Consider the following 12134-nt stretch of genomic DNA (forward strand, 5'->3'; position numbering starts at 1 on the left):
GAACTGTCAGGAACTAGCGTTTATATAAAATGTATATGTTCATATGACCAAGAGCTCTTTTGCCAGGTGCACGCGCATTTTGTAGTTCCGCTGAAAGTTTTAATCCAATATATTCGCGTTTGTTTTGTAACGTAATATAACGCTTACATTGTACGCTATATAACTCCACCTTGTAACAACAACCGTTGCACTGAAGAGGACGGATGTAACCGTCGAAACATGTTTGTAAAATTAAAGAAAGTTGTCCTGTTCCTGAAGTTATCAACAGTTTTGCTGTTAACTCGACCATATGTTCATTTATATTTACGTGCACGTTTGATGCACCTTAAATGACCTATCAAGTGGGGTTCTTTTGCTACCCTTTTTTTTGCTAAGTATACATGCTTTCTCGACTAAAAGCTTTTATGTTGCACTGAGTGGGAGATTTTTTTGATGGAAACACGCAAAACAATTACGCGATAGAAGTACCTTTGCTGTAAAAAACTTTCATATGAAGTGAAGCTTTTTAGTTGCCTGTCTTTGTTACACAGTATGCTTTCTCGATTCTCGATTTAAAGCTTAAAATCTTAATGCACAAGTGCTTTTAATGCACAAATTCTTTTATGGCGTTAGAAAAACTTTAATGCCCTTTTGTGCCCTTCACAAAATATATGGTTCTGTCATTTTCGCGAAATAAAGTAGTTGCAAAAATTAGTAAAAAAATATAAGGTGCTAAAAATATTGATGATGGCACTTACCAGGGCTGTCTGCTTCCAGACGGTATTCAAAAACAGAACCTTTTACGTTTCCACTGTTCTTAATATCGTCTGCTTTAAACAGAATGGAATAATCATTCTTCAGCTTTGGATCCATCTCATTATTCCGTAGTACGTTTTGTTTGGTCCATTTGTTGGTGTAGCTGGCAACCAATAGCGTCCATCCACCGCCGTCACGTGTCATGTCGCATATGGTCTTGACCACGCCTTTGCCGTCCGGGTTGATTTCATAAACGCCGTCAGCAAATGGCTTGTTGAGCTTTTTGCCGAGGATTTGGAGATGGCGACAGGAGTGCGCCTCTGGAGAAACAAAATGTGGAAATTGAAGCGAAGGCTCAAATAGGCTCTTTTCAAATCAGCAGTTTAGCAGCTATCATAAGCTTGTTAGTCTACTGGTCCTCTAATGTAGCAGTTGTTATTGTTTTAGGGCTAGGGGCATTGTTCCTGTTGTTTGTTCTATTGTTTTCTGGAAGGGTAGCGAGCCATTCATTTGGTACCTTGCGAGAGCTTCTACTTGCCTTCAGTTCGATTGTTTTCATGGATGAGAAAAGTCTTGCCGCGGAACTTCTTTGGCAGTGGAAGATATAGGAGAGGTAGTCTGGGACCTACCACGCGTACCCAATGTATCAGATCATGTAAACATAAAGCGAACAGTATTTTTTCTAAAATTAAACAACAACCATGACGTGACCTCACAAATGAGCCATCCAATCAAATCGCCCGCCATATGACCAAAATATTGTAATATAAAATCCAGAGCGAAAATCTTAATTCACCCAGCGAAAAGCTCAACCGTAAAAACATCTGTTCCGTGCATAACAAACATCGGACTCTATTTTTTTTTTAGAAAACCAGTGGAATAAAATTCCAGTTTTCCTAAATGTAAAGCAATGTACAGCTAGTTTTGATAACACACAACAATAAGTTTCTGTAATTTTCTAGCTTATATTCTGTGAAAAAATCTAGATCGCTAGATGTTATTTTGGATATAAAAACATAATTTAAAGGATGTTGATGAAACGTATGCAGAATGTCCCACTGTGTTTTATGGTTATTTAAAAGTAACCCAGCTGAATATTTTCATCTCAAATGGTAAATTTTGGAGGCACAAAGTCGCAGCGAAAAATTTCGGAGAGTAGAATTTGCTTCTTAAAACTGTCTGCCATCTCGGCGTACTTCCAAATTGAAATATAGTTAATGGTGGTTTTACTGAAACAATATAGACAATTTTTTTCTCATTGCAATTTTTTGAGTGCACTTATAAATGCCGGCTACTCATATGACCAAGAGTTATAGGCCTATTGTCGTAGTTGGACGGTAACGGCACTCGCTGTCACCTTTCTGTTGGTTTTAACTCCTTAATAGAACCTTCCAATCTATATGCCGCCCTATTATCTCGGTTGCAAACTTGACGCAAAGTAAATTTCCTTCAGTCTTTAATTTGGCCGGGTTTTACAAACAAATGTTTTGAAAAACTACATAAGGAAAGGAAAATGTATGCTTTCTAACACAGCTTTTTGCCTGAGAAAAAAAGTTTAAAAGTAAAGTATTAAGCTTGGTTTCTTAAGCCAGTTCTCTTCATTAAATTGAAAGTTAATTATTGGCATCAAATTCCGGTTCAACCCCCATACAAAGCACTGCTTTTAATTTTCGATCCACGAAAAACTAAACAACACCGAAATGATGTATTTTATCGGCATGTGTGTTCCTGTATGAGATCGCATTGATTTTCTGCATAAAAACGCAATAAGAAAGATATTAAAAGTTTGTCGAAAGGTTGCTATTTTTCGTTAACAGGAAGTATTTAACACTATATTTAATTCTTTAAAAATTCCATTTTTCCATAGGATCGAGCCACGAAAACATCATCGGATTCTGATCTTCAGTGTAAAATATTTGCATTTCAAAAGGAGAGCAAAATATTTTCCGATCATTAGAAAGAAAATATTTCCAGCTATAATAAACTTCTTCTTCATGTTCCGCACATCAATCTGATAATTTTATCTGTAATAAAACAAGCCTTAGAATTACTGTGTTTTGTCGTAAATGTGAGTTTTCCAGAGAAAATTAGATTCCGAAAAGATTGAGAAAATCTAAAACGTAATTAAATCGCATCTGTCAGCGCGCGTAAATCGAGTTTTATTATCTAACGTCTGAAATAGAATGAAATCATCACACCAACATGAAAACACAAAAGCCTCAGCCAGAGGAAGGCGTAATATATTCCAATAAATCAGGGTCACGTGCGTGGATCTGCTAAAGTGTTTTGTTCTTGCATTTCCGGAAAGGTTTTTTTTTAATATCTCGGCGAAGTTTTGTCAGGTAAACAAACACAGGTTCGCTGATGACTTTTTGAGTTCATTCTCGGTGAATCATAATCGTTTATAGTTCAAAATGAAAAAGGTTTGTTTAGAAAAAATGTTTACAATGAAAATGAAGACCAGTTGCGTATTTGGTCGTTTTAGAACCTGAATTTCACAAGCTATTGAGAAAATGAACCGAATATTGATTCTCCGTTTTAACGAAGTTTCAATAGGACTTCAAAACAAAGAAAGCTCTCTTGACAGATTTTATATTTCGATAAAATAAACCTATTCAAATATTGTCAAAAATGAGCGGAGCCCTCTTAAATCTTGCTTACGGTATAAACTTTATTAAGACTTTAAGGTCAACAGTCAACTCAAACGGAAAATTAATCTTGCGATTTTCGAGGCTTGGTTTATTTACTGTTCATATAGTGGGAGGCATTTTTAGGATGACCCCCGCGTTCAGACTGAGCATTTTTTGCTAACAAACAACTTGGAATAATACTAATTTATTCACAAAATACCAGGATACAAAACATTTCTCGAAAGTGAAAAATAAACTGCATCGAAACTGCTGTGAAGATGTAAGATACAGGAAAAGGGTTTCGAGTTCATTCTGGTGAACATCCTCACCGCTTGGGCTTGAGAAATCAGTACTATCACTTATAATTGGTTCGGAAGAAAAATCGTTTTAGTAGTAATCCGTAATAATTAGTTTTGCTATTGGACACTCCCTCAAAATGACAACGAGCAATGGTAGTAAATACGAGTTTTTCTTGGCAGTTAGTATATGCTAACATTTTTTTTTTCTCGAACTTTTCAGTTTTGACACCTGTTCATAAGAGGTACCGCCGGATCATAAATTATTCAGTTTCCCTTTGACACACTACTTAGCTGTCGAGAAGGCACATTCAATTAGAACGTGGTTTCCAGAACGCAATTATAAAACAACAAAGTGAACGGAGGAAAACAGCTTATCTGTGAGATAAGAAAACGTTATTGACTGGTAACTTGAGAGCAGTGGCTGAAAACAACAAATTTAGAAGACTACTTTCAGCTGTCCTTCGTGCGATACCCGACGATATTTGTATTTGTCGTCAAACTATCAAGACGTTTACTACACAGCTAAAAAGACTTGGAACAACAAGATGCTACATAGCCAAATTCTTGGACATTTTGATATTTAACTTCAAAATTTGCATTGGCATAAACTCTTAAAACGGTTTCAGCTAACATCGAACTGAAATTCTTGCTACTGCCGTTCGGTGTGCGAAGAACTCACAACGGTATGGAAACAACAAACAACACGACAAAATGTTTTTTCTTGACAGACGTTCAGCTCTCGCACGAAGGAGGTATCTTCATCGCGGAGATAATCTGTTGCGCTATTAACTCTGTGTTGTCCTTAGTAGCGACTCTATGGAACATTTTGGTCATCCTTGTGATCTGGAAGACACCAGCTCTCCACTCGCCTTCGAATATTCTCATATGTTGTCTCGCTGGTTCGGACCTGGTAATCGGTCTCTTAGCACAGCCTATGCTTGTCACTTATAAGATCGCCGAGTTTAAGGACAGTGCAGAAACTGCCTGCATTGGAAGGCTCATTCACTGGATAGCTGGGTTTGTGTGTGCAGGGGTTTCTGTTATGACAATAGCAGCAATATCGGTGGATAAAGTGCTCGCGCTGTATCTGCATCTTCGTTACAAACAAGTCGTCACCGTGGCGCGAGTTTTGAAAGTTGTTTTCGTGTTTTGGTTCTTTTGTGTAACTGCAGCTGTTTTTCTCTTCGTTTCCAACTCGGATCGATACTGGACGCTTGTTCCTCTGCCTGTGCTCTGTATAAGTCTAACAACCACGTTTGTAGCGTACATTAAAGTGTTTGGTGTTCTTCGAAGGCATCGAAACCAAATCCGAGCCCAGACTCGCTCAGCTTGGAACGGGGTCAACATGCGAAAGTACAAGAAGTCCGTAATAACTATGGTCTATGTTCTAGCGATGTTTCTCGCTTGTTATACGCCGTTTTTAACAGCAATGGCAATGCGCCTCTTTGTTGGTTATAACTCTACAGTTAAACTAGCTTACGAATGGGGAGCAACGGTCGTATATCTCAATTCTTCGTTAAACCCCTTATTATACTGGTTCAGAATGCAAGAGATACGCCTTGCAACGTACAATACCATAAGAAAACTCCGCGGAAAAGACAGTATTGTTGACAGTAAAGTTTATAACTTTAGCGTTTATAAAGAGGGCATGTATAATGAAAGCGTCCTCAGCAAAAACGGAGTCATAGACATTTCGCAAGCAACTCAAAATAAACTGCAGTAATTTAAAACGGATCCAACTAACTTTATTTTACACCTACAAGCCGTCTTAACATTACGGTAATGTTAATTCAGACAATGACAAGTTCATAATCAATTATTTAAACATCATTCGTAAAAATTGTTCTATGCAAAACAATTGCTCGTTATGTGTACATTACACTGCCCCGACGAATTTCACAGGAAAAAACAATCTATAGGCTCGAAAAAAGCCACACGAAAAAACAATCTATGGGCAAGAAAACAGCCACTTCCAGAGATAGTAAGCATTTCTAACGAGCATCCTGAGCAAAAACAGAGTTCTAAACGTTTCGCAAGCAACTCAAAATTAACTGCAGCAACTGAACCAACTAACTTTATTTTACTCCTACAAGCCGTCTGTAATTTTTATTGAGACGACGATAAGTACATGATCAATTATTTAAGCATCATTCGTAAAACTTCTTGTTTTATGCAAAACAATAGCCCGTATTGTCTACGTTACACTGCGCCAACAGATTTCACACGAGTTAACAATATATGGGCTCGAAAAAGCCACTTCTAGAGAATATTATCAGCTGATCAGAGAGCATTTATAGCGAAAGCGTCTTGAGCAAAAACGATGTTATGGACATTTCGCAAGCAACTCAAAATTAACTGCGGTAACGGATCCAATTCAACTAGCTTTATTTTACTCCCACAAGCTGTCTGTAATGTTTACGAAGACGATGATGAGTTTGATGGGTTCGTGATCAATTATTTAAACATCATTCGTAAACTGTCTTGTTTTATGCAAAGCAATAGCCAGTTATGTCTACGTTACAATTTTACTCCGAGCAAACAATCGATGGGCTCGAATAAAGCCACTTCTAGAGAATATGATAAGTGGGGAAAAAATTTGAAATAACAGGTCTTTGCGTGTAAAAAGGAGAGAATTCTCCTATTAAATAAATTGTGATAGATAATATAATTTGCATTTACTACTTTAAGTATTTGTACACCTGTACAAAACGCCAGGCGATTTGAATGCAGTGAAAATAAAACTAAGCTAAAACTAGGCAATTTTATTATTTACATTGCAAGTTCTTTAGGGAAGAGCGTAAAACGGTCAGAATGCCCCAAGAAAGGAGGGTGTTTATATTAACTAAGATGTAAAGAGCCATTACTGTTTTATACTAATTATTTAAAGGTTCCAATATTATTGACATATAACCCGCAGAGAACGTTTATCTAAGTGGTGCTTTATTATGCGTAGCACATTAAATTCAATGTCATTAGTTTCACACCGTTGCGATTTTGAATTTTAAGAGTAAGAAAATTGCCATCGGAAATGGTATACAGTGGAACTAAAATAATTATTCACCACACGCCGTTTACAGTACCTATAAAATTACTCGTCTTATAAATATTGTGGTGCTCTTAGCTCTAAGTAAAAAGTTTTTAGACATAAATAATTAATAAATGAATATTTTGAAAGGTGATTGTATTGATGAATTGAGGTTGATTAAAAATGGTATTCGGTAACTAGAACTAAAAAAATATTCAAGCCGTTTACTGAATACGTATAAGACTCGTCCTATAAATGTGGTGGTGGTGCTCTAAGCTCTAAGTAACAAGTTTGCAGACATAAATCAATAGTTAATGAATTAGAAGGTGTATGGATTGAAGAATGGAGGGTGACCCGGGGGGTACTCCCATAAATTTCGGATAGGGGTGCCAAGGTTCTTAAACCCTGACCCTATTTAAGGATAAAGAAAGCGAAAATTGATACCCTTTTTAAGGCCCAAAACCGAAAAATGACACCCTATTTAAGGGGAGGAGAAACGTTCCGTGACGACCCAAATAACGGCAAACCGCGTACGGCAAGACACAAATCTTTATAAAATCGCTTTTCTAATACCTGAACTGAAAATTCAGTTTTCAGATATCTTTTTCTCGTCTAGCTGGGCGTTTATTTTAGCTAATAGAATTTAGGTACCCTATCTAAGGATCACAGCGGGAACACATTGCCAAAAGTAGCAAAAATGATACCCTATTTAAGGACCGAGAACCTCAAAAACCATACCCTATCGGGCGGCACATACCTATATAGGCCACATATGGAAGTACCCCCCCCCCCCCCCGGGAGGGTGATTAAGGTGAAAACTAATGATATCCATTTGCTACGGATCTAAGAGTAAGGTTCCGTCAATATCAGTGCTTTTAAGCAACAACTTAAAAGTTGATGCAAAGCCAATATATTTCCGAGAAAGAAAATTATCTCGAGACCAAGAGACGACATGCTTTTGGCAAATATCCTAATTTCCGCGACAATTATACAATTTTAAGCGTTTTAATTCAAATCTGAGAATTCTGAAAAATTGATGATGTTAAAATTCTGCAAGGTGTTGAAACATATTTATTTTACATAGATGTTTACGTAAATGCGAAGAAAAGAGTCACGCGACAATTATACAATTTTAAGCGTTTGAATTCAAATCTGAGAATTCTGAAAAATTGATGATGTTAAAATTCTGCAAGGTGTTGAAACATATTTATTTTACATAGATGTTTACGTAAATGCGAAGAAAAGAGTCAAATATTACAGTCTAATCAAATGAATGTTTTGTCTAAAGTGTCACTACTGGACGTATTTTTTTTGTTCGACGTGAGGTGGAAATAAGACGGTGAGCGGCTTCAGTCATAATTTATATCTTTTATTGGGCCAATACTGTTTTTCTTTGTCATCATCATTAACCTTGGCAATTTTAAGTGCACTTATACGATCGTTCGTTAAGTAACGGAAACTGTCCGAAGGTTGCGAAATGGGAAATAATCAGTCCGAGATACAAGATATATGAACTGTAATCATTGAATGTTAGAGCCGTAGGGCTTCTTTAGCCAGGTTTTTCTCCGGGGGTACGGGATTGCTACTCGGAATGTTTGGTTTCGATGTGCACTGCCCGATTTCTGTTACGCACCTTACCTTATTTCGGACTAAAGCATGATTTTTTTCTCCACCCTGTTTCAAACCTGGCATGGTATTTAAAGGATCTGTTCTTTTTTTTTTTTCTTTTTTTAAAAACAATTTTCTCCTGAAGCGGTTTTCAGATGATTGTAATTTATATGGATTATTTTTGGTCTTTCTATCTTGTTGAAGGTTATCTCCAATTATAAATCTATGAACAAATCAGATTTCATCACAGAAAATCTGAGAGGCGGAATTGCTTGCGTCAATTATTTCATTCTATGAGTCAGAATCATATATTTCTGCATGTTTATCATGTCATATTACGGCCCCGTTGACGAAATTACCTCGAACTGAGGTGTGTCGGGCAAATAAAGTGGTCCGTCCCCGCAAACATAAGCAATTCCTTTAGCGTAAGCAATTTACGACATCTACCAAGACGATTTTACGACATTGCAACAAAATATAACTGTATTAAGGTGGCACGTGATTAAAAATGTTTGACTGGGTTCGTTTTGGCTGTATTGAGCAAATATATAGGGTTGAGTCATTTCATTCATTCATTCATTCATTCATTCATTCATTCATTCATTCATTCATTCATTCATTCATTCATTCATTCATTCATTCAGTCAGTCAGTCAGTCAGTCAGGTCAGTCAGTCAGTCAGTCAGTCAGTCAGTCAGTCAGTCAGTCAGTCATCGAATAAGTATTACAAAACTACGATTAGGGGTACATTCCCTACGCATACAAACTGGAAAATATGAAAATGCAGGAGCATCCATATCAGTTGAAGAACGAAAGTGTTTGGTATGTAAGGAAAACCACATAGAGGACGAACAGCATTTTTTAATGTATTGCAAAGGGTATAATGATGTTAGAAAAGAGCTTCATTCCATCGTGTCACAAACTGATCCTCGCTTTGTAGGTTTAACTGATCATGAAAAAATAATGTACCTTCTTAAATTAGATAATTATGCTACCTCTAGAATCATAGCTAAATATATCTTTCTTATGTTTCAAAAAAGAAAAGAAATTTTAAAAAATTGAAAGTTATATCAATAAATAGTTTAATTAATAGTTCAATTATTACCGTAAACGTTTGCATTGTATTTTCATTATTTGTTATTAAGTAATTTGTTAGCATAGTTGCTATAACACCTTTATTGTAACTAGACCAATACCTCCCTTTGGAGTGTAAGGCACAATAAAGATTTACTGTTACTGTTACTGTTACTGTTATTCATTCATTCATTCATTCATTCATTCATTCATTCATTCATTCATTCATTCATTCATTCATTCATTCATTCATTCATTCATTCCGTCCATCCGTTCTTTCGTTCGTTCGTTCGTTCGTTCGTTCGTTCGTTCGTTCGTTCGTTCGTTCGTTCGTTCGTTCGTTCGTTGGTTGGTTGGTTGGTTGGTTGGTTGGTTGGTTGGTTCGTTGGTTGGTTGGTTCGTTCGTTCCCGTCAGGCCTACCTACTTAATCAATAAGCTCATGGTCAGCTCTATACTTACGGGGGCAGGGTTCCTCATTGCATGGTTCTTCTAGGAGTCGTTCCCCTTCGCAAACCTTTCCTCCGTACTGTGGAGACGGGCTGTCGCAAAACCGATAACGAATACGCGTTCCACCGTTACAGGCACGCGAGCAATTTGTCCATCCGGACCAGGTACCCCAGTTGCCATCTTGTGCGGTACCAACTAGTGAAGAAACCATGATTAAGCAGCATTTTAATCGAAGAAAGTTTTACAACGCTTTTATTTAATCTTTTCAATATCAACTGAAGTTAAATGAAAGCTGTTGAGCAATACTTTCATATGTTGGCTGTTCTTATTAAGTACTAGTGTTGCAACACTTGCAAATCTCGTTTAAGATTATTTTGATTTTGAACTCAAAAACATGTTCTCTCGGGAGTAAACGAGCTAAAGCGGTGTCAAAGTGTAACTGCCAATATGGGAGAAAAAATGTGAGTAATTAAGGCAGTAACTACAAAGCGAACAGTAACTATTGTTAATGAACGTTGGAATATAAAAGCCTAACAATTTATTCACTGTTCAGTTTCAGTGAGAAGCACATCTAAAAAAGACTATTAATGTTAAATTATCGGACAAGTTTCGTAGTTTACATTTTCAGTGGTCGTCACAGGATTTTTTATTCGTTCGTTATTTCACGTTGGCATCCACGCCCTATTTACACAGCCACAAAAATGAGAACGGAAGACAAACCTTTGTCACAAGCCGATGCGGGATCGAAGCCATCTTCACAGGCGCATTGGCCACTGTTGGTACAAAACTAAAGGATAAGAAAGGAATAAAACAATTTACTTTGAGGCGAGAAGAAATTTAGGTTAATAATGATCATGATATAAAAGAAGAAGCTAAGACGTGCAGTCTCTGAACAGCCAGGAAAACAAGACAAACTCACTCCGCGTCCGGCACATTCTTTTCCTTTAACGACTCTGCATTTCTTTCGTTGTATTTGTTGGCATCTGTTCTCCTTGCAAACCTGCAAGGCGAGTGTGCTGTAGTGATATTATAGTTAAAAATGGCGTTCATAGGAAGAACAACTGTATTCTTTTCATCCATTTGCCAACGGTAAATAAAATTAGCAGAAGACCGCCCTCGTGGACCACCTTTTCTTACTGATTTTCACATTTTTTTTACGTTTATTCAGAGGATTTGCAATTGGCGTTAACTAGACTGCAAAACAGTCGTATCTTTAGCGAACGCGCTCGGGCTTCGAACGAGAGCGAGAGGTCTGGAGCCCATGTCAAAACGACCCGGCGCTTCGCGCCTTCGATAAGCGCTTTTTCCAACGACTTTAAAGAAAAAACGACTGTTTTGCAGTCTAGCGTTAACCGGATTTTCAACGAGGTCTTTCAATCCAACATACAGAGCTCAGCAAAGTTAACATTTCTTTGAATGGTTAATAAAATACCAGCTTATGCTATATAACATAATTATTATTTTAGAATGGTTCACGTCGCTTAACTTACCATTTCGTATAACACACACTTCATGTCTAGGAACTTACACTGTCAACCACCGCCTTTGTTTGTAGACGCGGTTCGGGGGGGCGCCCCGCTTTTTTTCTATTGGACGGGCGCCCGGGTGGGTGAAACAAAAAAAAATTACACTGTTGCATTTGACCTTGATGTTACCGTACCTGATTTTCTCCACACTTTGTTCCTTCTTTAACCATTCCTAACCCAACAAAATCACTTTGATAATTGAGCTTGGCGATGCTGAAACGATATAACCATATCTAAATTCAAATGTACTCTCAATTTTTCTACATTTATAAATTTAGAAAGAGGATAATAAAGTAACGATTTGGATCATTATTACTGAGAAAATTGTGAATCAAGTCTTAATCACCTATGTCAATGTAACATCTAACATTTATATTTGCACTGATTAACATGATTAAGGGGCACTGATTTGAGGGGCATATCTTGTTGTTGCAAAAAGTGCTGTTGGTTAACTAGGTATTGTACTATGGTTTGGGTATTATATCTCTCTTTTGTATCCTTTGTTTTCAAATCATTTGATGATCGCATCATTCGCAATGCCAAGAAACTGCCGATTTGAGCTTCTCTGCAAAAGCCTCCCAAAGTCCAACCCTACGTCCTCGTCGTGGGAGGCGATAACGGGTAATGCCGGCTAACAGGGCAAACTGTGCGCGGGGTTAGATCCCACCGCAGGACATGGAGGTGGTCCCCAGGAAATAGCTGGACTAATTATTGCCCAGGAAACAAATAGAAAAACACCAATACATGAGCTGTGCGGCTCGTTACCAGAACTGGATATCTGACGAGTCTA

The 12134-nt window shown here is 37.4% G+C and overlaps 2 protein-coding genes across 2 annotated transcripts in view; one reads left to right on the top strand and one right to left on the bottom strand.

The window, feature by feature from the left end:
- LOC144638096 (uncharacterized) overlaps positions 1-12134 on the bottom strand; it is a 45208-nt gene that overhangs the window by 11292 nt on the left and 21782 nt on the right. The window contains 5 exon segments of the mRNA XM_078497241.1: positions 738-1055; positions 9831-10013; positions 10539-10605; positions 10738-10818; positions 11479-11557. Of these exon segments, the coding sequence (XP_078353367.1) occupies positions 738-1055; positions 9831-10013; positions 10539-10605; positions 10738-10818; positions 11479-11557 (728 nt within the window).
- Positions 3751-6159, top strand: LOC144638242 (melanocyte-stimulating hormone receptor-like). The gene has a single exon (XM_078497456.1). The coding sequence runs from the start codon at positions 4350-4352 to the stop codon at positions 5385-5387; it is 1038 nt and encodes a 345-aa protein (XP_078353582.1). The 5' UTR covers positions 3751-4349; the 3' UTR covers positions 5388-6159.

The sequence above is a fragment of the Oculina patagonica genome, chromosome 14 (assembly GCF_052425735.1).
Source record: "Oculina patagonica isolate OP01 chromosome 14, crgOcupat, whole genome shotgun sequence".
In the NCBI taxonomy this organism is placed as follows: Eukaryota; Metazoa; Cnidaria; class Anthozoa; order Scleractinia; family Oculinidae; genus Oculina; species Oculina patagonica.